The sequence below is a fragment of the Anabrus simplex genome, chromosome 10 (assembly GCF_040414725.1).
Source record: "Anabrus simplex isolate iqAnaSimp1 chromosome 10, ASM4041472v1, whole genome shotgun sequence".
Lineage (NCBI taxonomy): Eukaryota > Metazoa > Arthropoda > Insecta > Orthoptera > Tettigoniidae > Anabrus > Anabrus simplex.
In genome coordinates, this window is record NC_090274.1 from 29,352,916 (window position 1) to 29,378,578 (window position 25,663).

General features: G+C 40.2%; 1 protein-coding gene across 2 annotated transcripts in view; it reads left to right on the forward strand.

Moving 5' to 3' along the window:
- The window catches only part of LOC136882149 (lysosomal alpha-mannosidase), an 87,435-nt gene that overhangs the window by 24,122 nt on the left and 37,650 nt on the right, over positions 1–25,663 (forward strand). For both annotated transcript variants that reach the window (XM_067154693.2, XM_067154695.2), the window contains exons 2-7: positions 5,938–6,044; positions 8,063–8,165; positions 10,873–10,954; positions 14,767–14,952; positions 20,670–20,878; positions 23,532–23,668. In XM_067154693.2, the coding sequence (XP_067010794.2) occupies positions 5,940–6,044; positions 8,063–8,165; positions 10,873–10,954; positions 14,767–14,952; positions 20,670–20,878; positions 23,532–23,668 (822 nt within the window). In that variant the 5' untranslated portion in view covers positions 5,938–5,939. The remainder of the gene's footprint in view (positions 1–5,937; positions 6,045–8,062; positions 8,166–10,872; positions 10,955–14,766; positions 14,953–20,669; positions 20,879–23,531; positions 23,669–25,663) is intronic.

Consider the following 25,663-nt stretch of genomic DNA (forward strand, 5'->3'; position numbering starts at 1 on the left):
TTTCCTGCGTTACCTGATTTCCTTCGACTGCATTCATTACTTCTGTTTTGGACTTATTTATTTTCATATTGTACTCTTCCTCCAAGACTACGTCCATACCATTCAGCAGCTTCTCCAGATCTTCTGCAGTCTCAGATAAAATAACAATGTCATCGGCAAATCCCAGGGTTTTGATTTCCTCTCCTTGGATTGTGATTCCCTTTCAAAATTCTTCTTTGATCTCCTTTACTGTCTGTACTAAATAAACATTGGAAAGTAAGGAAGGGGGGGGGGGGAGCCTTGCCTCACCCCTTTCTGGATTGCTGCTTCTATTCCATAGCCTTCGATTCTTATCACTGCAGACTGATTTTTATATAGCTTGTAAATAATTCTTATTTTTCGGTATCTGATCCCGATCCTCTTCAGAATCTGAAACACCTTGGTTCAATCAACATTATCAAATGCCTTTTCTAGATCTACGAACGCCATGTATGAGGACTTAACCTTCTTAATTCGATCCTCTAAGATCAGACGTAAAGTCAGGATTGCTTCACGTGTTCCTATATTTATTCTGAGTCCAAAATGATCTTTTCCCAACTCAGTTTCAACTTGTCTTTCCATTCTTCTGTAAATAATACGTGTTAGAATTTTGCAGACGTGAGACACTAAAGCAATGGTGCTGTAGTTTTCACATTTGTTAGCGCCGACTTTCTTGGGAATAGGTATAACAACATTCTGCCGAAAATCGGATGGGACTTCTCCTCTCTCATACATCTTGCACACTAAAGAGAATAACCCCGCCATGCTGGTTTCTCCTAAAGCAGTCAGTAATTCAGAGGGAATGTCATCAATTCCTAAACATATACATGAAATATGGAGAAGGACGGGTGAAACCGAGATGGCCATACAGATAAAGCGGCGGAAATGGAAATGGATAGAGCATACGTTGACGAAAGGGAAGTAGCCATTGAGAGAGAGGCCGCAGTGTAAAAGGAGGAGAGGAAGGCCCAAACAAACGTGGCGAAGATCTGTACACATGGAGGCAATGGAAGAAGGCAAGACCTGGAGACAGGTGAAGAGGTTGGCTGGCAACAGGATCAGATGGAGATGCTTTGTTGACCCCCTATGTTCCACAAGGAACAACAGGAATTAAGTTAAATCAAGTCCTGTTCGGCCCCGCGGTGTAGGGAGCAACGCGTCCGCCTATCACCCGGCGGCCCCGGGTTCGATTCCCGGCCGGGTCATGGGTTTTTAATTGTAAATGATTAATATCCCTGACCTGGGGACTTACACGCAGATTCCTATCATATGGCGAAAGTAGTGGCAAAAGATCTAGTTATCAAGTCAAGTTATCAATTCCAGGTGCCCTGTTCCTATTTAGGCCTCTCAAAGCTCTGTCGAATTCTGACCTCAAAATTGGGTCACCCATTTCATCAGCATCAACAGCCTCTTCTTGTTCCAGAACCATATCATCTACGTCCTTGCCTTGATACAACTGTTGGATATGTTCCTGCCATCTTTCTGCTTTGTCTTCTTTCCCTAGAAGTGGTTTTTCATCTGAGCTCTTAATATTCATACACCTAGATTTCCTTATCCAAAGGTTTCCTTGATTTTTCTGTATGTAGCATCTATCTTTCCTAGGACCATACTACTTTCACTTCTCCTTCAGCCATTCTTCCTTAGCTGCCCTGCACTTCCTATCCACTTCATTCTTTAATCGCCTGTATTATTCCCTTTTTCAGTTGCATCGCATAAAATATTCGGATGCATCATTAATCAATTTTTCGGTTTAAGTGTGGCGGATGGATAATTGTTTGAAATAAGCGAATAGATGAACTCATATGAAAAATAAAAGTAAGACTTTTTCCAAATGTATCTCATAATGTTGAAACAAAATGAATGAATCAACTCTCTTAATAACATTACTTTTCGTTCGATTATTTCGAAAGCATTCACAATTCAATTGCCACATTCATTCGAATGAAAAATCGAAAAATAATCGAATGAAAAATTCACTGTTCGATTGCCCCATTCATTCGAATGGAGTTTCGAATGAATAATCGGATGGAAAAAATATTCACTATTCGATTGTCTCATTCGTTCGAATGAGAAATCGAAAATAATCGAATGAAATATTCACTACTCGACTGCCTCATTCATTCGAATGAAAAATCGAAAAATAATCGAATGAAAAATTCATTATTCGATTGCCTCATTCATTCGAATGAAGTTTCGAATGAATAATCGGATGGAAAAAATATTCACTATTCGATTCCCATTCGTTCGAATGAGAAATCGAAAAATAAACGAATGAAAAATTCACTACTCGATTGCCTCATTCATTCGAATGAAAAATCGAAAAATAATCGAATGAAAAATTCACTATTTGATTGCCTCATTCATTCGAATGAATAATCGGATAAAAATATTCACTATTCGATTGCCTCATTCATTCGAATGAATAATCGGATAAAAATATTCACTATTCGATTGCCTCAATCATTCGAATGAAAAATCGAAAAATAATCGAATGAAAAATTCACTATTCGATTGTCTCATTCATTCCAATGAAAAAATCGTGAAATAATCGAATGGAATATTCACTATTCGATTGCCTCATTCATTCGAATGAATAATCGGATAAAAATATTCACTATTCGATTGCCTCATTCATTCGAATGAATAATCGGATAAAAAATACTCACTATTCGATTGCCTCATTCATTCGAATGAAAAATCGAAAAACAATAGAATGGAAATATAATGGAATAATCAAATAAAATGAAATAATCGAACAAGCGATTATTTTGTATTCGATTATCCCATCACTAATAGTAGGTTTCTTTTGGAATCGGTCCTAGACTGCACTGTATTACTGCGCGGAACACAGACGAACAGCAAGTGACTAAAAGATAATGGCGACCAAGGTCAACGAACGCACGAAATCGATAAGAAAAATCCAAACGTGAGCAGCTCGATCGGTGCCGGATTACAGAATGTGCGGAATCGTAGAATGCCGGATTAAAGAGCGCCTACTGTGCCACCTTTAACTCCGCATAAATTTGTGAACACATATTCTCAATCATGAATTTAATTAAGACTAATACTAGGTCATGTTTGTTTCATGTTGCTTTTAAAGCTGGATAATGAATTCATTCTGTTCAAACAATTTTCTTTGACATCACTAAGTTGGTGAAATAAACACAATACCAAGTGTTGTCCTGAATGAAAAAAACAGGATGTTTTATTTGGTTGTATTATTTTTTAAAGGTTAATTTTGGTAATTCTTCAGTTCTTTATATGGGCCATCAGATGTACTGTCCATACGTCTCACTCCCCCTCGTCTCTTTCCCAATTACTCTCTCTCTTTTGGTGCCCGCTGTCAGCCCTGTCACCCCTGTGTGATGTAACTGAATGCAGTTTCCAAGCTCGCCGATATTCATCTTGGCTGTGTCGGGCTATGCTCGAAGTGTTATCCTTTAGAGTAGATCGTCCCGCTATACAGATAAAGAGGAGAAGTTGCCGTCACATTAGGAGGTTTTTGGATAGAACATTCACGAAGCACTTGTTACTTCAGCCCAGTGAACTTACTGATAATGAGCTGTATATCCCTGAAGCTCGCTTTACATTAGTTGCATAAACCAACACTATCCATCCCAGACAAAGAACTTACTAAAAGTAATCGATATATCAGAGAAAAGAAAGGATTGCAACAACTATCGATGTATTTCTTTGACCAGGCAAAATGTTCACGGGTATTTTAGAGAAGAGTGTGAAATTAATTCTGTAAACCAGTCTGGTTTTAGACCACAGAACCAAATTTTCAATATGTGTCAAGTACCGTAATTTAAAAAAGCAACGAGAGAAATATACATTTATGTTTGTTTCGTAGATTGAGAGGCATATGACAAAGTACTGAGGGAAAATATTTTAGCGGTGCTGGGGGGATTATGCGATTAGGGGTAGGTTGTTACAGGCAATCGACGTAATTTGATTAATTTTTTAAAAGTTGCTTTACGTCGCACCGACACAGGTAGGTCTTATGGCGACGATTGGACAGGAAAGGGCTAGGAGTGGGAAGGACGCGTCCGTGGCCTTAATTAAGGTACAGCCCCAAAATTTGCTTGGTGTGAAAATGAGGAAACCACGGAAAAGCATCTTCAGGGCTGCCGACAATGGGGTTCGAACCCACTATCTCCCGAATACTGGATACTGGCCGCACTTAAACGACTGCAGCTATCGAGCTCGGTAATTTGATAATTTATAGTAGCGCGAGTTCTTACTTAAAAGTAGTTAATGGGGTTACGAAAAGTTGTAAACTGTCACCCTTATTATTCTTAGTACACATGGTTCATTTTGCTTAAAAGTAAAAAAGTTGCGGCAAGGGATTCAGTTTGATGGAAATGTAGTAAGTAGTTCGACTTTTGCCGTCGACTTGGTCTTAATGGCAGACTGCACTGAAAACTTGAATAAAAAATCTTGGAACTTGAAAAAAGGGACAGCAAGACATTGAGAAAATTTCGTATCAAGTGTAGCCTGTTCTACAACTCAGTTCGAAATGAAAATCCTTGAACTAGCCAAGAAACAAATCCAGGGCCTTGGAATAAGAGACATTCACATTACCTCTACACCATAGTGCTCGCTAATAATAATAATAATAATAATAATAATAATAATAATAATAATAATAATAATAATAATAATCATAATAATAATAATAATAATAATAATAACTAATCTAAGGCAACAAGGCCGAGATGGTTCCAGGAATGCGAAAAAGATCTGAGGCAGATTAGTATTTCAGACCAAGAAATTCGTGACAGGAACGCATTCAGAAGATTGGTGAACAACTATCAAGGTTTCCAAATGGCATCAACTTCCAGAAGACAGGCACTCGTTGCTGGGCTCAGAAGATACTGGCAGGAAGTCAAAGCCTGAACAAGAACAAGACCTAGACACTGAAATGAAGTTGGTTGTTACCACGCACTCCATAGAGGCTCAACTCGATGTATTAAAAAAAACCCACTATAATGCAGTAGTCAGACCATCAGTCCTCTACGCAGCAGAATGCCTATTCCTAACTAAAAAGACCCCACTGAGAGCTCTGGGTCTTTCATGTTCTCAAAATTCATGAGCCGCCTTATTATTATTATTATTATTATTATTATTATTATTATTATTATTATTATTATTATTATTGAAATATTGTGCATTTTGTATTCTCGCTCTGTTAACAAACACAATTGCATTAATTAACGGTGTACTATAATTAAAACAAAATTATGTTCTCACTCATAATTACAATTAAAGGAGAAAATAACTCCATGCTGTATGATTGAGTTGTTGTTGGTGTCGTAAGAGGTGACGAAAAGGGGCCCCAGGAGCTCTTAACTTGGGAGTATGCGTTAGTGACCATGGGGCCCTTAGCTGAGTTCTGGATTTGCTTCCACTTGTGTCAGGTTCCTCACTTTCATCTATCCTATCCGACCTCCCTTGGTCAACTCTTTCCCCTCTTCCGACCCCAACGGTTTTAGGTTGCGAGGTCTAGCGAGTCTTTCATTTTCGCGCTTTTCGTGGCCCTCGTCTTCATTTTTCGAAGTGTCGGATCCCTTCCTTTTCTTTCTCTCTGATTGGTGTTAATAGAGGATGACTGCCCAGTTGTACTTCCTATTTAAACAATAATCACCACCACGACCATTGTTGTTATTTGTGGTGGCGGTGATTCGATTCTACGGCAGACAAGGGAAACCAAAATGGACAGATTAAACATGGACAGAAAGGGCTGAACCTAATCACACTCTGTCGAATCTTTTATACTCGGTCGTCGTATACAATCCTGCTTCACAGAAACGTTGGGTGGTTTGCCTATGTATCCGGGAGTCAGGTTATCTTATTTAATCTATGGTCCAAGACTTCAATCATGTAATTAATATTATTACTGTTATTTCTCCGTTACAGACATGCTGTTCCTAACGCCACTGCTACTCCTCGCCATTGGTTCTGGATCAGCGGGACCTATCAATAATTGTGAGGAAGAAGACGTGGCCGCCACCTGTGGTTTCGAGGTCTGTATCGCACGGGTCGTAGTTCAGATATTGGTCACCAGGAGTTCTTAATGTACCCTAGTGGTTCTCCCCAGCTTCAACTGATCTTTTATTTATTTTAATGTGAAAATTTCTCATTTAGCCAGTAAGTTACACTGTATATTAACGAACTCATTCCCTCAGCAACAGGATGAATTATTGACATTCAAATTGGTGTAAGGCAATATGGGGATGAGATCAAAATCGCATGGAGACAGGTCCGGTGAGTATGGCGGTAGTTCAGTACTTTCCACCCCGTCACATCCATTCTGTACGCAGCATGGCTCACTAATGCTGTTCCATTGCCCTATGCGTGCTACCTCTCAAACGTACCGCCATCTCATGCTGTGTCAATGTATGAGGGTCATGCTTTCCATTGCGATGGGGGGGGGGAGAAGAGTTGCCATGATTTATGCCCCGGCTGTCGTACATCAACCTACCCTAAGCATCTTAAAATAAAATATTTACGTTGACAGCTATGTACTGTATTGTTAGATCACCAAACCTTTTCAGAATTTCCGGGGACAGATGTACACACAAGTAAAAACTAGTTTTTGTATTGTCCTGTATGTTAGTTTGCCATTCGTTTACATTATTTCATACACATTTTTTTTAGAATGAAGATACTCATTCTACTAACATGCTAAGATAATTCATTCTATATCTATACTAGTTATTTACTGAATTTTTGTTACCACTTTCACGACTAAAATAGTTTGATGCTTCGTCTGTTCCCATCTTTTCCACAACAGATGTTTTCCCGCTATTCCTGTCACTAAAGAACATAAAGAACAAACGGTAACAGATACATTTACACCTCGAGGGAGGAAAGGAAACTCCTTCAATATCGAAACACTGAACTGAACACTTTAGTATTATAGAAAATTGCAAACTCTATAAACTACTTAAATAACATTAATCAACTTGCAGGTGTACACGCATGAACATCAATGGTGTCCCGACGTAAACCATCAATACTGCCCCACTCCAGTAATGAAAAAAGAGGGGAGGGAGTGAAGGGGTAGTATTGAAGGCCACTCCAGTACCGAAAAGGAGGAGAAGGGAGTGAACAGGTAGTGCTGAAGGCACAGTGTGTGTATTGCGATATATCCACCACTGTGCCCATTTCAATCACAACAGTCTTGTAGCGGGCTGTCTACCTGCAGCAATACGTTAAGTGAGGAGGTGGAGACCATGCTTTGTTTATATGTGGATACCATTTCTGTGCATGCGTGTACCATGCGCTTACAGACATTCTACACTATTTCACACTAAAGGGAAGTTGCATGCTACGGATCTGATATTTACTTGTATGCAAAAAAAAAAAACATTGAATATTTATACAGGCTGTTTGGGATATATGTGCATATATTATTTCTGCTGGTTATTGGCACGGACTTGAACACATAAGCATAACATGTAAAAATAATGTCGTATGAAAATGAAATTACAAGATGTTTTTAGCTGAGGACGTATTTTGCATGTCCAATGTGCAAGAAATAATTCTAAGTATTTAAATTACGCATGCATAGTATCTGAAGCATGGTACGGCTGGGTGGTATAAGCGGAGGGGTAAACGAAGCTACTACCTGCCCCACAAACGCCGCATTGTACTTCAAGCTCCTCCCTCAGATAAAATATTCGCTAAATAAATGGAAAAAAAGAACTGCCAACCTTCATCCCTTCCTTCTGTAACGTTATCTGTACTTATCTCCCAAACACCTGTGTAGTTCATATTTGTATTTTAGTTCAGCTTTGAGCTATGCCATTAGGATGGGTGTGTTTAGGTTAGGAGTGGTTGTGATAGTCTTTTCGAGGTTAGGTTACACGTACATTTGTTAGATGTGGGGTTCAGTACACTAAATTAGTTACTGGTAATTACACATGCTATATTTTTCGTATAATTACTAGAATTCTCTTCGGGATTATTTTGCTGGCAGTCATTTATATGAGAGAATTTACTACGAAGGATTTTAGTAATGTTCTTCATCTTCTTACAGACGTGTCCACAAACAGAACCCGGCCTGCTCAATGTGCATCTCGTACCCCATTCTCACGATGATGTGGGGTGGCTCAAGACCGTGGACCAGTACTATTATGGGAGTGAGTAGAATTTACTTTACACACTGCAGTGCATGCCATATAACGCTTGTAGGGTCAAATAAATAAATAAATAAATAAATAAATAAATAAATAAATAAATAAATAAATAAATAAATAAATAAATAAATAAATAAATAAATAAATAAATAAATAAATAAATAAATAAATAAATAAATTTGTTTGGGTTAATTTTTTAATTAATTAATTAATTAATTCAGTCAATGTCCACCTCTGTAGTATAGTGGTTAGTGTGATTAGCTGCCACCACTGGAGACCCGGGTTCACTCATCCTTGGGAGGTCAACTGATTTAAGGGGGGTTTCGATTCCCTCCTCAGCCATCCTCGAAGTGGTTTTCCGTGGTTTCCCCACTCATCCTCCAGGCAAATGCCGGGATGTTACCTAACTTAAGGCCACGGTTGCTTCCTTCCCTCTTCCTTATCTATCCCTCCCAATCTTCCCATCCCCTCCACAAGGCCCCTGTTCAGCATAGTAGGTGAGGCCATGTGGGCGAGGTACTGGTCCTCCTTCCAAGTTGTATCCCCCGACACAAAGTCTCACGGTCCAGGACATTGTCCTTGAGGCGGCAGAGGTGGGATCACTCGCTGAGTCCGAGGGAAAAATCAACCATGGAGGCTAAACGGATTAAGAAAGAAGAAATAAGAAAGAAATTCAATCAATCTGTGGAAACTATTATGTATGCAACCTTGCCACATCCCAGACAATTGGCAGTAAAAAAGAAAAAACTTTGCGTGGGATTCAAACCTCCAACTATTACATCTCTGGCCGTACCCCTGCCAAGTGAGCTATTGCGAGGCTTCACATGCAGTGGGTCGCTCCCAGCCTATACAGTACCTGTTTCTGGTCTCTGTTTGCACCTCCTGTTGTAAGGTATGTGTTCTTCATTTATGTGCTCGTTCTAAGTGTTTATCGATAGTGAATTGATAGTGGCGCTCACGATTCTTGCGGTCTTCTAGCCCGGTTTAGGGAGAGGGACCGATGTGTTTCAGAATTGCAGGAAATTCGGTGGGTTGCATAAAACTAGATTGCAAGGGGGCAGGAAGTCCATCCGGTATTAATTGCTTGCAGTTTTACGAAGTGATGACCAAGGTTACATACTCGTTAATATTTCTAACTTCCATTATAAACGGTACAGAAGTAATCAAATTCTATACCGTACGAATAGCCCTGATGGGCCTTGGCCTACCAAGCGACCGCTGCTCAGCCTAACGGCCTGCATATTACGAGGTGACGCGTGATCACTGCGATGAGTCCTCTCGGCCGTTATTCTTGGCTTTCTAGACTGGAGTCGCTATCTCACAGTCTTCTCGTAATCATATGGGCTGAGTGGACTTCAAACCAACCCTCAGATATCCTGTCGGAAGAGACATCTAAAATGGGCCTCGGGATAGGGTTACCATACGTCCTGACAAAGCGGGATTGTCCTGAATTTGAGTATGTGTCCCGACGTCCTGACTGAATTTGTAAGAATCCCTATATGTCCTGAATTTTAAAAATCAGAGCAAATTATTTTAAAATTTTCTCAAATGCTTTTGATAGGGAATGTCCCATCTGTTAGTTTAAAAATCTATGCAAATAACATTGAATATTATAATTATAATTTTGAAGTGGTCTGTAAATTTCTTTTCATAAAATATGATTCTCTATTTGATTTTTAACATTAACATAATATAACAAGTGTGCCTTTTGGTAATGGATTGGACAGTTCACATGGAATTACTCAAATAGACTTGTTGGAACCATAGGCGCCAAATTTTGGCCTTGAGCACGGGGATAAGGATGAATATATCAAATATTTTTACGGAAGCAAAAACACGATTGCGTCCCGTACCACTATACATGGGGGCAAGTGCTCCCGTGGAGTCGGTGCCTATGGTTAGAACTTGTCGATGTTGGTGTCCTGAATTTCATCCTGAACCTTATGGCAACCGTACCTCGGGGGCTCGTATCTTGGTAGGGCGTTTGTTGGCGTCCACGGGTCCCTTAGCTGAGAACAAGAGACCTCCTGGCCAAAATAAGTTTGTAGAGTGTGTAATTCAGTTGTCCGACTCGTTGGTTGAATAGTCAGCGTACTGGCCTTCGGTTCAAAGGGTCTCAGGTTCAATTCCTGGCTGCTGGGTCGAGGATTTTAATCGCTTCTGATTAATTCTTCTGGCTCGGGGACTGGGTGTATGAGTCCGTCCCAACACACTCTCCTCATCATACTAAGACAACACACTAAACTACCAACCACCAGAGAAACACGCAATAGTGCTCACATCCCTCCATATACGGTTGGCGTCAGGAAGGGCATCCGGCCGTAAAACAGGACCAAATCTACATGTGCGGCGTAGTTCGCACCCGCGACCTCACACGTGCGGTTTAAAGTGGTAGAAAAATAAGAAGTGTGTAATTCAGTTCTTGTTATCAAAATCTCGTTTTCTATAATTTAACTGTCGCTATATTCCTAGAGTGCATACACAAAGCAATTTGACGTCATCAGTCAACAGCTACTTTTTAACGATCAACTGAAGCACGGCCATTGATTTTAATTGTAAAATGTTCATTACCACTTAATTTAGGCAATGCTAATTCTTGATCATTATACCGAGTCTATTTGAAATCTGCTTGGTCAGTTCCCTTCTTAGAGTACAAATTTCACTCGTAACTGGCCCAGACAGAGACGTTGATTCTCTTTGTTTGTCACAGGTAAGACGAACATCCAGAGGGCTGGTGTTCAGTACATCCTCAACTCGGTGGTGAACGAGCTCTTGAACAACCCGGAGCGCAGGTAAGCTTCTTCACCAACATACAGAGTGACATAGAAGTCTGTTAACATCTGGCAAGGCAATAATTCACAGAATATTTGAAGTTGAGCAGTAATAATTGGCACACATGGGGTTTCTATTGACACCAAAATGAAGTAAATAAAGCTTCACTAACAGTGCCTTTTCTGGTAACTTCAACGTGCCGCGGCACATCTGACGCCCTCTCTCATGACGGCTCATTTTATACCGTACACGGGTCTCATGCGACATCACTGACGTGTTGCTGTCCAGCGCCATCTATTGGTCATTTTGTGTACTTTATTTCGGTGTCAATAAAACTGTATGCCACACCAATCATGTGTGTCAATTATTACCTCTCTACCTCCGATATTCCGTGAAGTATTGCCTCGTCAAGTGTTAAGAGACTTATGTATCGCCCTGTACTTCAATTTTTTTCACGGTTTTTCATACAGCTCTCTTTCAATCGTTTTTCTTGCCTTTGTATCATTCTTCACGGTTACTATTTTGCCTTCTCTCTTCTTACGTTCCGTTCTTAATTTCTTTCTCAATTTCCTCTACCTTTCTCGCTCATCTTTATTTCTTCATTCCTTTTCCTTTTCCAGTTATTTCCTCCATTTTATCTCTGTATTACATACTTCCTTATTTTTCTCGGTTAATATTTTCATCTCCTTACTTGTGTGTTTCTTTACTTTGCTCTTTCAGGATATTTCCACTTTTACTCTTATATCTCTTCCCCCTTTTCTCTTCCCCTCTATTTGTCCTTTCATATTTTCCTTTGTTATCCCATTCTGTTTTATAACATTTGCAAGTATAATACTGTTACCATATGTTTTTACAGGTAGTTTATAAATTTACTACTCAAAGTTAGTTTCAGCAGCTGAAGAACCTGACCCGGTCGGGAATTGAACCTGGGACCCTCTGAACCGAAGGCCAGATGACAAAATGACTTCAGAGATTACAAAACATTCCATTTTATGTTTCTATTTTCTTTCTCATTTCGTGTTTCAATTTATTCCCATCCTATTTTTTGCTTCTCTTTTTCTTCTTCACTTCTATTGCCTCCTTTTCTTCTCCCTTCTTTATTTTCTTATCCTGTCTTTTTGTGGCTTTACTTTCCCATTTCCCTCTTTTTGCGTTGTCTTCCTGTTTTCCATTCTTGTCTATTCTTCCCCTACTATTCCTGTTTCTCTCTTTATTTCTTATTTCTATATTAACCTTCATTCCCCCTGTGGGTGGGGGCGGTAGAATAACACCCATTTTATCCCCTGCCTGTCGTAATAGGCGACTATAAGGGGCCCCAGGTGCTCTTAACTCGGAGAGCATGGGTTGGCGACCATGGGACACTTAGCTGAGTTCTGGCATTGCTTCTTGTGCCATGCTCCTTGCTTTCATCTATCCTATCCGACCTTTCTTGGTCTACTCTTGTTCTTTTCGACCCCGAAGGGTATTAGGTTGCGAATCCTTGGGAGACTTTCATTTTCACGCCTTTCATGGCCCTTGTCTTCCTTTGGCCGATATCTTCATTTTTTGAAGTGTCAGATCCCTTCCACTTTTTCGCTCTGAATAGTGTTCATAGAGGATGGTTGCCTAGTTGTACTTCCTCTAAAATAATCAGCACCGAGCTCGATAGCTGCAGTCGCTTAAGTGCGGGCAGTATCCAGTAAGCAGGAGATAGTGGGTTCGAGCCCCACTATCGGCAGCCCTGAAGATGGTTTTTCCGTGGTTTCCCATTTTCACACCAGGCAAATGCCAGGGCTGTACCTTAATTAAGGCCACGGCCGCTTCCTTCCACTTCCTAGGCCTTTCCTATCCTATCGTCGCCGTAAGACATATCTGTGTCGGTGCGACGTAAAGCAAAAAAAAAAAAAAAACAAAAAAAAAAAAAACCTCCACCACCTAACTTTGCTTTTTTTCTTGTGCCTGTCTTTACGTCCCTATTCCTTACTATCTCATACTCTTTTACGTTACTACATACCGAGCAAGTTGATCATGCGGTTACATTCGGGAGATAGTGGGTTCGAACCCTGTTGTCGGCAGCTCTGAAGATGGTTTTTCGTGGTTTCCCATTTTCACACCAGGCAAATGCCGGGGCTGTACCTTAATTTAGGCCACGGCCGCTTCCTTCCACTTCCTAGGCCTTTCCTATCCTATCGTCGCCATAAGACCTATCTGTGTTGGTGCGATGTAAAGCCAATTGTAAAAAAAAGTTACTATATTTCCTAATTCCAGACTATTTCTTTCCATTACTCTTTCAATTTTCTTTACTTATTCCACACATTTCTCCCTTCTTCCTTTTTATTTTCCTTTACTTTTTTGTTGCATACTTATCTTTTCACTTTTACTTTCTTTGCTTCCTTATTCCACATTACCTCATCTCTCTCCACCCTTAACTTTCTGTACTCTGTTATTCCACATTATCCCTCCTTGTTTTATCTTTGCTTCTTTATTTATTTATTCTCTTATTCCTTACTATTTCTCCTTTTACGCAATACATGTACGGAAGTGGCACATATGATAAAAGACTGTAAAAATGTGATAATATTCAGAGTAAAATTCAGAGAGAAATATGTAGATTTCAAAGAGATTATATAAAACTAAAAATGAACCTAGACTTAACACAGTTGCCAATCTATTAAACAGAGAATGGAAGACACCTGGAAGAACAGGAACAACATTATCATAGAAATATGGGAAAAGAAATCTAAAGGAGCCGAGAACAGAGAAGGTACATGTAGTTAACCATAAGAATACCAACCGACGGGGTTTGACAGCTGATAACATGACCAAGTTTGAAATAAGCTATGTCATTGTTCAAAGATCTCTTTAGTTGATTGTAAGGAATGTGAAGTAAGTTGTTAAATACTGTTTGTATAAATATCTTCGATGAAAATGAAATGTCGTATGGCTTTTAGTGCCGGGATATCCCAGGATGGATTTGGCTCGCCAAGAGTAGGTCTTTCTCTTTGACACCCGTAGGCGACCTGCGCGTCGTCATGAGGATGAAATGATGATGATGACAACACATACACCCAGCCCCGTGCCATTGGAATTAACCAATTAAGGTTAAAATCCCCGACCCGGCCGGGAATCGAATCCAGGACCCTCTGAACTGAAGGCCAGTATGCTGACCGTTCAGCCAACGAGTCGGACATCTTCGATAATACACATCATAGATTCCCAGAAATTTGACATTAAGTGGTGGTCACAAAGTACCCTCCTTCCCCACCATTGGTATACAATGAAATAAAAAATAGTTTGGCATTTGTAGGGTTAATAAGGACTATATAACATGATTATATAACTTAGTTAAATTCCAGAAAGTACCTCAGAAGGTTAAGGTTGTCCAGCTTTTTAAGGATATGTCCAAAATAACATTCATGGGATATATATTGTGTTAGTAAATTATATTTCAATGATTTCTTGTGACATTTTGTTGTTTGGAATATGTTCGGTATGTTCTAATAGTTACAAAATGGCATATAATTGTTATGAATACAATAAATTTATATTCTCTTCCAAGTTAGTCATCCATGACCTGGAGAGAATAATGTTTTATTCAATCATTACTCCCTTTTTCTTTTTTGTCTTTATTTAATTTCTCATTCCACAGTATTCATCCTGTTATTATCTTTTAGCTTCCTGTACTTCTGTATTCAACAGTATTCCTTTCACTTCACAATATTTCTCCCCTTTAATCCTAATTTCTTTGAACCATTCTGTTCCATTAGTGTAATTTCTCAGAGTGTTAGCTGCCTCGAAGTCATGTAAATGCTGTTCCGTCGCTATTATTTAGTGTTTGTTCTGTGTGTGTCAGGTTTGTACAGGTGGAGACAGCCTTCCTCTGGAAGTGGTGGCAGGATCTGAGCGAACGGAAGAGGAATCTGGTGAGGCAGCTCGTCAACTCGGGGAGGTTGGAGATTATAGGAGGCGCCTGGAGCATGAACGACGAGGCAGCCGCCCACTACCAGTCTGTCATTGACCAGTTCACCTGGGGATTCAGGTATGTAAACATTAGTGGCTTTGGTTAACCTCAAGACGGTGACGTGATGGGTTTTCAGCCCACTCTGGAGGTAGAGGTGGCCGTGGAAGTTATTGCCTAGTTACGGTCACGGCTGAAACACAGCCTGCCTAAATGAGGTAGCTCAAACAAGCTCAAGGCCAAACCTTCAGGCTTTACTCCTTACGAAGAAATACAAACAGGCAACAAAAGTCTTTTAACATTTGAAAAAATGAACGTATCAACCAAAGGAAAAAGTTCAAACAGGCCTGTGTCAGTGCTGTGGTAGCAAGTTTCAGCGTTAAATACTTACTGCATGATAGGTGTTGTTGAAATAAATTCCGGCACCTCAGTGTATCCATAATAATTGAGTTAGTGGGACCTAAAAGCATTATTATTATTATTATTATTATTATTGTTGTTGTAATTCTTGAGTTATTTCTAACTATACTGTTAATAAAAATGAGATGGTGTCTATCTGGACAGGCTCGAAAACTTCCTTACTTATTGTATTTATTTAGAATAAAGACAGCGACCATGCCCGTCCGGTATTTTAAGCTGAATATAAGAAAAGTTCCTACAAATTACAATTATTTACATATATACATGAAACATTAAATTATAAGCATAAAAATAGAAAACAGTTTCAGTAAAACTGTGCAAGGAGGATAAAAGTTGTTACACTAATGTAGACCTTCCAGAAATACTGTATCTTCAAGAGCAAAGAACTCTTTTAAGAACACAAAGGATGCTTTATAAGTAATTTTTTTAGTTTTGTTTTGAAAATTGAGTATGGAATTATCCGCCAGTCTAGCGATAATTTGTTGAACAGTTTCAATCCATGTATTAAGAAATAAGATTTTTTTTTTCCTAATCTCCAGTATGGTATGTCCAATTGATTCTGTGTTTGAGTATTATGATTGTGTATGTCTCTTCTGAGAGTTATTTCTCTATGGTTATGTCTTACTGGACCGAACGAGCTGAAGTTTATTAAGGATGTACGAGGCGTGTTTTTTAAGTAAGGTCTGTTTGAAAATAAGTCTACAACGAAAGGTTATTTCAGAAAAGTAAATTTATTTTCAGAAAGTACATACTTCACTCTATTTTTCGACATGTTCAAACACTTATCATACCTCGTAACCAATTTTAAAATACCCTCTTCATAGAAACTTGCCGCCTGTTCCGATAACCAAGAGTTCACTGCCATTTTCACGTCGTCGTCATCATTGTAATGGTTGCCACTGAGGTAATGTTTGAGGTGGAGGAACAGATGGTTATCGCTCGGCACAAGATCAGGACTGTAGGGTGGATGGTCTAAAACTTCCCAGCCAAAACTGTCCAATAAATCACGGGTCTGACCTGCAGTGTGAGGTCCTCCATTGTCGTGGAGAAGGACAATTCCCTTTGTCAGCATGCCGCGTGTTTTGTTTTGAATCACTCTGCGTAGCTTTCTCAGGGTTTGGCAGTATGCTTCTGCATTGATAGTGGTTCCTCGTTTCGTGAAGTCGACCAACAAAACACCATGCCAATCCCAAAACACTGACGCCATGATTTTGCGCTGGGACAGAGTCTGTTTGGCCTTCACCTTTAGAGGCGAGTGTGTGTGTGTCTATTCCATGCCCTGTTGCTTCGATTCGGGCATGATATGCGAAACTCATGTTTTGTCTCCAGTTACGATCTGACTCAAGAAGCTGTCACCTTCTTCGTTCATACGGAGTCAAGAACTTCATCGCACGCTCAAATCTTTGGTTTTTGTGGTTCTCTGATAGGAGTTTCGGGACCCAACGGGAGCACAGTTTCCTAAACTTTAGGTGTTCAGAAACAATGTTGTAAAGCACTGATCTCGACACGTTAGGAAATTCGTTTGAGAGACCTGTTATTGTGAAGCGCCTGTTCTCACGAATCTTCACTTCATCTGAAGCCACCAAATCGTCTGTAATCAAAGAAGGATGACCGGAGCGGTTCTCATCGTGGACGTTGTCACGGCCATCTTTGAATTGTCGTACCCACTTACTCTGCTTTTACTCATAACAGTATCACCGTACACTTCGCAAATCTGTCGATGAATTTCTGTAGCAGACAGGTTCCTTGCTGACAAAAACCGTATCACCGACCGAACCCCACATGCGGCGGGCGAGTTGATAGTCTTAAACATTTTGAAAGCACAGAACAGAACCGTACAGGTTAGCTACAGAGTTGAAACTGAGCACAGTTGTTCCCGAGGCATGCCGGTACACGACGCATGTGCTCGTTGCGATATGCGCACGAACTACTAGTGTCTACATCAAAAGGGAACTTACTTAAAAAAAAAAACACGCTTTGTAGCTTGTAAACAGCAGTCACGGAAGAGATACTTTCTATTTTGATATATTTTCCAGTTTCAAATTAGTGGGGGATTTTACAGGGGTACATCCCAAATTTAAGACTCTTTTTGCCCTCATCATCATCATCACCATCCTCATCATCTACTAAAGGCAATGCCTTGTCGCTGTAGCCACATCCGACGATCTTCTGCTTGCCTCTTCATGTTGCTATATGAACCACATGGCGGTTCCCCGACGGAGTTCTTGATGTTTGACATCCTTGGTAGTCCCCTGGGTCTCTTTCCCAGTACTTCACCTTCAGTGATGATTTAGAGAAGAGAGTCATGTCTCAGTACGTGCCCAAGGAACTTGGCTTTCCTCCTCTTTATTGTATTTAATAAACGTTAATTTACGTTCTTTAAAACAAAGTCATTTATATTTTTATCCATCCAACTTGTTTCTGTAATTCTTCTCCAACACCACATTTCTGCAGCCGCAAGTTTTGTTTCTTCCTGTTTTCCTAATAACCAGGTTCCTGCATCCATACAGTAGCACACTCCAAACAAATGTCTTGAGAAATGATTTTCTGGACACCAAACTGAGATGGTTGTTTAGCAATAAGTTTTTCTTATTTTTAAAGGCCTGTTTTTTCTACCACTATTCTTTTCTTTTCTTGATTTCTGAAAGGTAATTACACTGCCCAAATAAGAGAATTCTGTAACTTGTTCTATCGGTGTGTTATTTAAGTGTTTTCTACCTGTAGGCTCCTTTTTGTCTACTATCATGAATTTTGTTTCCTTTATATTTATTTTTAGTTTAAATTTTGCTAAGGATTTGTTGAATGTTTTTAATATCTTACTCATATCATTTTCAGAATTAGCTAAGATAGCAACATCATTTTTGTCCTACATCAGGTAAAATAATGGGTGTATGGTTAGACCTATCAAAGAATGAAGTGCACCTACACGAAACATTATGCATTTTCTTTGTATCTGTGAATGTTTTCAAGAAAATTCGTCTCTCTTGTGTTTTTGGCAGTGGTTGCCTTCACTAATGAACAGGCTACTCATTTCATGCTTACTGTTCTTCTTTATCTGTTTACCCTCCAGTGTTGATTTTTCCCACGGTCTCAGCGAGGGATCCCACCTCTACCGCCTTAAGGGCAGTGTCCTGGAGCTCCAGACTCTGGGTCGGGGAAACGACTGGGGAGGATGACCAGTACCTCGCCCAGGCGGCCTCACCTGCTATGCTGAACAGGGGCCTTGTGGGGGGATGGGAAGTTTGGAAGGGATAGACAAGGATAAGGGAAGGAAGCGGCCGTGGCCTTACGTTAGGTACTATCCCAGCATTTGCCTGGAGGAGAAATGGGAAAACCACAGAAAACCACTTAAGGATGGCTGAGGTGGGAACCGAACCCACCTCTACTCAGTTGACCTTCCGAGCCTGAGTGGAGCCCGTTCCAGCCCTTGTACCACTTTTCAAATTTTGTGGCAGAGCCGGGAATCGAACCCGAGCCTCTGGGGGTGGCAGCTAATCACACTAACCACTACACCACAGAAGCGGACTCACGCTTACTCTCTGATCATTATTATTAGCAGGCCAGCTGAAGAACGAGCGTGCCATTCTGTGGAAAGCGTATGGATTTGACAGTTGTGTTGTGAGAGTGCTTGAGAACTGCTGAGGGCTGTAGTAAATTAATTGTTAATTTCATTATCATCATGAATGTTTATATTCATATTTCACGTTTCTACCTCTTTAATTTTGTGTAGGTTTAGGGTTCATATGTAGAGGTTTATAATTAATAATAATAATAATAATAATAATAATAATAATAATAATAATAATAATAATAATAATAATAATAATAATAATAATAATAATAATAATAATAATAATGTTAATGTTATTTGCTTTACATCCCACTAACATCTTTTATGGTTTTGGAGACGCCGAGGTGCCCGAATTTAGTCCTGCAGGAGTTCTTTTATGTGCCAATAAATCTACCAACATGATGCTGACGTATTTGAGCACCTTCAAATACTACTGGACTGAACCAGGATCGAATCTGCCACGTTGGGGTCACAAGGCCAGCGCCTCAACCATGCAGGCTGTGTCTTATCGTCATATGAAATTAACAGCTGTTGATGGATGGCCATGACCAAGAGACGTATGTTTAATGATCATTTGTCTTTGTAAAGGTAGTAGTGGTTCTTTATTTACCCATTCCATTTCTCCAGTTTGAAAATGATGTATGTGATTTTTATAATTATTTTCACATTTTATTGTTTCTGTCTTTTTAAAAACTGAACTGCACGCAAATCACATCCTCCTCCAAGCAATCTCAATAATGATCCTAAGGCATTACATTACGTTCAAATATCTGATGGTATGTCACTCGCGTATGGCTTTCATAATGTTTGGTTCCTCTGTCAATTGATGACAGTTATTTTCTTCAAATTGGCTATTATCATATCAAGATACTTAAAGAAGAGGTACGCAGTAAAGTTTACAGAATTTATTTTTTGACAAAAATCCGTGATTTTCTTGGTTGGGAAATGGTATAAAATCAACCCCAACTCGGTAACTTAATGAGGTTATAAAGAAATTTCAGCTGAATTGTAAATAGGGCTGTCATCCAGGTGGCAGATTCCCTATGAATTGTCTACGTTGTCTTTTCTGAAATCATCCAAAAAATGTTGGAAATTTGAACATCTTCCTAGGTTAATTATTTCTATCCTTAATTCCTATTCCTATAAACACATACTTGGCCTAAATTTGTCTTCTTAAATTCCAACTTTATCTTCATATTATGATCTTTCCTTATTTTAAAAACTTCACTCCCGCTTATTCGTCTACTAATGTCATTCCATGCATCTCCTGACAGCTTGGAACATACTGATCATTTCCTTGCTCTCAAATCTTCCCAACCCAAAGATATATTTTTGAAATCACCCGGAACAAATCGTACTGCTTTCCTTTGGATCTTTTCCAGTCTTAAATCAAGTAATCCTGGTGAACTGCAGCCGTACTCAGTTGGGTAGTTACCAGTGACTTATATGCCCTTTCCTTTACATCATCACTACAACCTCCAAATGCCCTCATTGCCATATGAAGAGATCTGCAGTCCTTATTTACATCCTCGTTAATATGATTACCCTAAGAAGATCTTTCCTATACTTATAGCAGTCCCCATAAGGTACATTTATTTTTCATTTAAAACATATTTGAATATACTCAGCCAGTGTGTTTGATTGACATAAAATTTCTTGAAACAGTCCCATTAGAACTCTAGAAATAGGCGTTAATGAATGAAGCCATGGCCTTTTATATATAGTGAATAGTAGAGGCTGGATGTGTTTTATGGGTTGATAAATCCGTTGTGTAACCAATAAGCTTTGTAAAATCCAACTGGAACAGGAAACTGGATGAGATGCTCGGGAACTGTTCTCGACCGCGTGTGGCCTGGCAGATCGACCCGTTCGGACATTCTCGGGAGATGGCGTCTATCTTCAGCCAGCTGGGCTTCGACGGGCTGTTCTTCGCCAGACTGGACTTCCAAGATAAGAAACACAGGCTAGAAACCAAGACTACTGAATTCATCTGGAGGGGCAGTCCTAGAAACCTTGGTGAGTAAACAGTATCCTTAGCATTTGACGAGTGGGTGAGGTGATGTTCTAAAATGATTTCAAAATGTGTTTTATTCGCGAGATCTGCTTGAAAGTTTAAGAAACTCCATGAATCACCTATGTTTGTTTTAATGTCTTCAAACTTATATAACTAATTTAATGTTTCATTGTGATAATAAAAGGGTACAAGGAATTACTCTGTAAAACAGTTGAATACCCTTTAAAGGGGCGTTACACAAGAATGTCATAAAAAATCACAGATTTCTTGAAATGGATGTATCATCAAGAGCAGGGCCTCTCAAACGCCCAAAATCTCAAGCGTGCAATCAGCGGCGCAGAGTTCCTGTGTACAGTGTATCGGTCCCACTCGGCTCAGCTCGGACCAATGCTTCGTCTCTGGGCTACTCGGCTAAGCTCGGCTCAACTCGGCTCAGATTTGGAGTGCTACGGAGCATGTGAGGTAGAAGGAGACGGGGGAGCGAGCGAGGCAGGCGTGGGGAAAGAGAGAGACAGCGCTATTGCTCGAAATCGAGGAGTGGGGGTGTGCACTCTGGTCAACCAAGCCAAGTCGTCTTTTGCACCGTGCACAGTGCATGCACTCTGAGAGGCCCTGATCAAGAGTATTAGTTGCAAAGGTACAAAAATTGGCACATTTGTGAAACACACTTTGAACGTTTAAATGACACTGTAAAAATTTACAATGATCAATTATTGTTTAAACAGTTCCCATTTAAATGTTTACAACAATTTTTACACTTATGCCCTTACAGTGTACCTTTTCTCAGAAACCAATAAGTGAATATGGTTAATTTTGAATAGGAGCATACCTAAGACATAAACAAAATATCTGAATCAATTAGGTTTTTATATATTCTACTAAAACATTTTTAAAAATAATCACTTTAATTTTTTTTACAAATTTGGATAACTATTTTCTTTAAATAAGGAGTAAATCAACATTCTAAATGATTCAGATTGTTTTATATACAGTAAGAGACATACATAAAAAAAATCAGTTCATTTGGTTAGTTAATTTCAGAGAAAAGGAACAATGTGTAATCAAAATTATAAATTATGAGGAACTGTGAATAATGAAAACATTGCATTTTATACCTTTTTACTCATTTTTACCAGCTTCATCGTTCTCCAGCACCATAATCTTCATCTTCCTCCCTTTCTTTGTCTTACTTCTTGCTCCTTTCTTCCTTGTCCTATGTTGTTTCACACTGATTTTAGTCCTGCATACAAAGGTTGTCTAGTGTTTTCAGCACACTGTCACACCACGTTCCAGAAACAATGCCCATCTTCTGAAGAATTTCTTTTTTTTTCTTAGTGATGTTTCCATCATTGAAGCATGCTTTGGAAACATAAACAGCAATATCTAGAGTCTTTTTACCCACAAATGTAGTTTTTGGACACCTATCCCACATCATTGAGTTCAATGCCCCATTCACATTTTGGGTCTGTCCATATAAACATTTCTTTAGAAGGTCCACATTAGCGAAATCTTCCATTTTTGGTTTCCAGCAACAATAGAAGGTTTAAGATGAAAGAACTGTTTTGTTCTCTATATAAAGGATTTATAGTGTCAACTACAGATGTTGGAGACTGTTCTTGTGAGTTTACTTGGATCCATATAGCTGACTTCTATCATACTTGCACCATGTGCCATCACCCTTTGGACATGACATGTGCTCAGAATGGTCATCGGCAGTTTGAAGGCCTGGCATTTTCAACTTTAAATGGCAACTAGAGAAAGAGGCACATTTTCTAGAAAATGAAACAGTGGCTAAATTCCTTAGACTCTAAAGACTAATAATTTAAAAACAATTAAAATCTCATGTTAAAATGAGTGTAGACTCATTCAAACTTCCTGGTCAATGAGTGTATGAAAGAACAAAATTTGAAAAAACTCTCCACTTCACTAAACTAACGAGTCTATTGAACTGTCCCTGCTGTCTGATCACTGTGAGTAAAAACTAGTCTGGACAGATCTCGAAACTTGGAAGAGCAAGTTCTTCATGCATTGGTACACTGTTGCCAATTGTATTGGTTCTCGGCACGTATTTAGTCTTTTTCATGCCGTGACTGAATATGACACTTACATGCAGAAGAAACAAAGCAACAACACGTATTTTGATCACCTACTAAATGACAGAACAGATCATCGAGCCAACATATTATGAGTTCAAAATACTCTGTTATGTCTTATGTCTTTTTGGTGATAATAACACTAAAACAATTTAGTTTTGCAGTTAATATTTACCTGCCTGATATTATTGTCAATGCCCTGAGGGGGAATAAATTGAAAAGTTATCATTTTCATTTCTTACGTAGTATTTCCTCACCCGGAAACTCATTCATGCAGCTTGTCTGAAGAAACTTTCTGGGGAGAACACTGTAGAGCTTCGAGTTTAGGCTGGCACACACAGCTCACTGTTCAAATATCACTCACTCTGAGCAGCATTGTGTCTGGTTAGATTCTGACCAGACTCTTTCATTTATGAGTTTTTCTCGGTTCGCAAGCTCGTTCTCAGATCAGAAGTGAACAAATACAATCTGATGGAATGAGCACAGATTTATTCATTGCACAGCTCTAATTGTGACCCCTTCAGTTTTAAGGAGAGTAATATAGGTCTCGGTGTGTTTCCAGGTGACAAGGCCAGCATCTTCACATCCGTACTTTACAACCACTATAGCGCTCCTTCTGGCTTTTGCTTCGATGTGCTGTGTAACGACGAACCTATTATCGACAATAAGCGTAGTGGGGACTACAATGTGCCCAGGAAGGTAAGTAATGGGGTAAATATTATTGGTAATGAAGTCAGTCAGTCAGTCAGTCAGTCAGTCAGTCAGTCAGTCAGTCAGTCAGTCAGTCAGTCAGTCAGTCAGTCAGTCAGTCAGTCAGTCAGTCAGTCAGTCAGTCAGTCAGTCAGTCAGTCAGTCAGTCAGTCAGTCAGTCAGTCAGTCAGTCAGTCAGTCAGTCAGTCAGTCAGTCAGTCAGTCAGTCAGTCAGTCAGTCAGTCAGTCAGTCAGTCAGTCAGTCAGTCAGTCAGTCAGTCAGTCAGTCAGTCAGTCAGTCAGTCAGTCAGTCAGTCAGTCAGTCAGTCAGTCAGTCAGTCAGTCAGTCAGTCAGTCAGTCAGTCAGTCAGTCAGTCAGTCAGTCAGTCAGTCAGTCAGTCAGTCAGTCAGTCAGTCAGTCAGTCAGTCAGTCAGTCAGTCAGTCAGTCAGTCAGTCAGTCAGTCAGTCAGTCAGTCAGTCAGTCAGTCAGTCAGTCAGTCAGTCAGTCAGTCAGTCAGTCAGTCAGTCAGTCAGTCAGTCAGTCAGTCAGTCAGTCAGTCAGTCAGTCAGTCAGTCAGTCAGTCAGTCAGTCAGTCAGTCAGTCAGTCAGTCAGTCAGTCAGTCAGTCAGTCAGTCAGTCAGTCAGTCAGTCAGTCAGTCAGTCAGTCAGTCAGTCAGTCAGTCAGTCAGTCAGTCAGTCAGTCAGTCAGTCAGTCAGTCAGTCAGTCAGTCAGTCAGTCAGTCAGTCAGTCAGTCAGTCAGTCAGTCAGTCAGTCAGTCAGTCAGTCAGTCAGTCAGTCAGTCAGTCAGTCAGTCAGTCAGTCAGTCAGTCAGTCAGTCAGTCAGTCAGTCAGTCAGTCAGTCAGTCAGTCAGTCAGTCAGTCAGTCAGTCAGTCAGTCAGTCAGTCAGTCAGTCAGTCAGTCAGTCAGTCAGTCAGTCAGTCAGTCAGTCAGTCAGTCAGTCAGTCAGTCAGTCAGTCAGTCAGTCAGTCAGTCAGTCAGTCAGTCAGTCAGTCAGTCAGTCAGTCAGTCAGTCAGTCAGTCAGTCAGTCAGTCAGTCAGTCAGTCAGTCAGTCAGTCAGTCAGTCAGTCAGTCAGTCAGTCAGTCAGTCAGTCAGTCAGTCAGTCAGTCAGTCAGTCAGTCAGTCAGTCAGTCAGTCAGTCAGTCAGTCAGTCAGTCAGTCAGTCAGTCAGTCAGTCAGTCAGTCAGTCAGTCAGTCAGTCAGTCAGTCAGTCAGTCAGTCAGTCAGTCAGTCAGTCAGTCAGTCAGTCAGTCAGTCAGTCAGTCAGTCAGTCAGTCAGTCAGTCAGTCAGTCAGTCAGTCAGTCAGTCAGTCAGTCAGTCAGTCAGTCAGTCAGTCAGTCAGTCAGTCAGTCAGTCAGTCAGTCAGTCAGTCAGTCAGTCAGTCAGTCAGTCAGTCAGTCAGTCAGTCAGTCAGTCAGTCAGTCAGTCAGTCAGTCAGTCAGTCAGTCAGTCAGTCAGTCAGTCAGTCAGTCAGTCAGTCAGTCAGTCAGTCAGTCAGTCAGTCAGTCAGTCAGTCAGTCAGTCAGTCAGTCAGTCAGTCAGTCAGTCAGTCAGTCAGTCAGTCAGTCAGTCAGTCAGTCAGTCAGTCAGTCAGTCAGTCAGTCAGTCAGTCAGTCAGTCAGTCAGTCAGTCAGTCAGTCAGTCAGTCAGTCAGTCAGTCAGTCAGTCAGTCAGTTTCCAACCACAGGCTGGGCCTGCTTGGAACATAAGCCTCTGCTTTGTTTTCTGTCCTTCCACCACTTCTCTTCTTTCACTGTCATCCAGTTCCCTCTTCTTTACACCTTTCAGCCATCTGTCTCTTGGTCTTCTTTTAGGTCTCCTTCCCTCCAACTCCATTTCTAGCATCTTTCTTGATATCCTCCCTACTCCCATTCTCTTAACCTGTCCATACCACGGCAGTCTTGATTTTTCTATCTTTTTCTGTATGGGTACCTCATTTACCGTTTCCAGAATCTTACTCTGTCCATTCTTGTTAAACC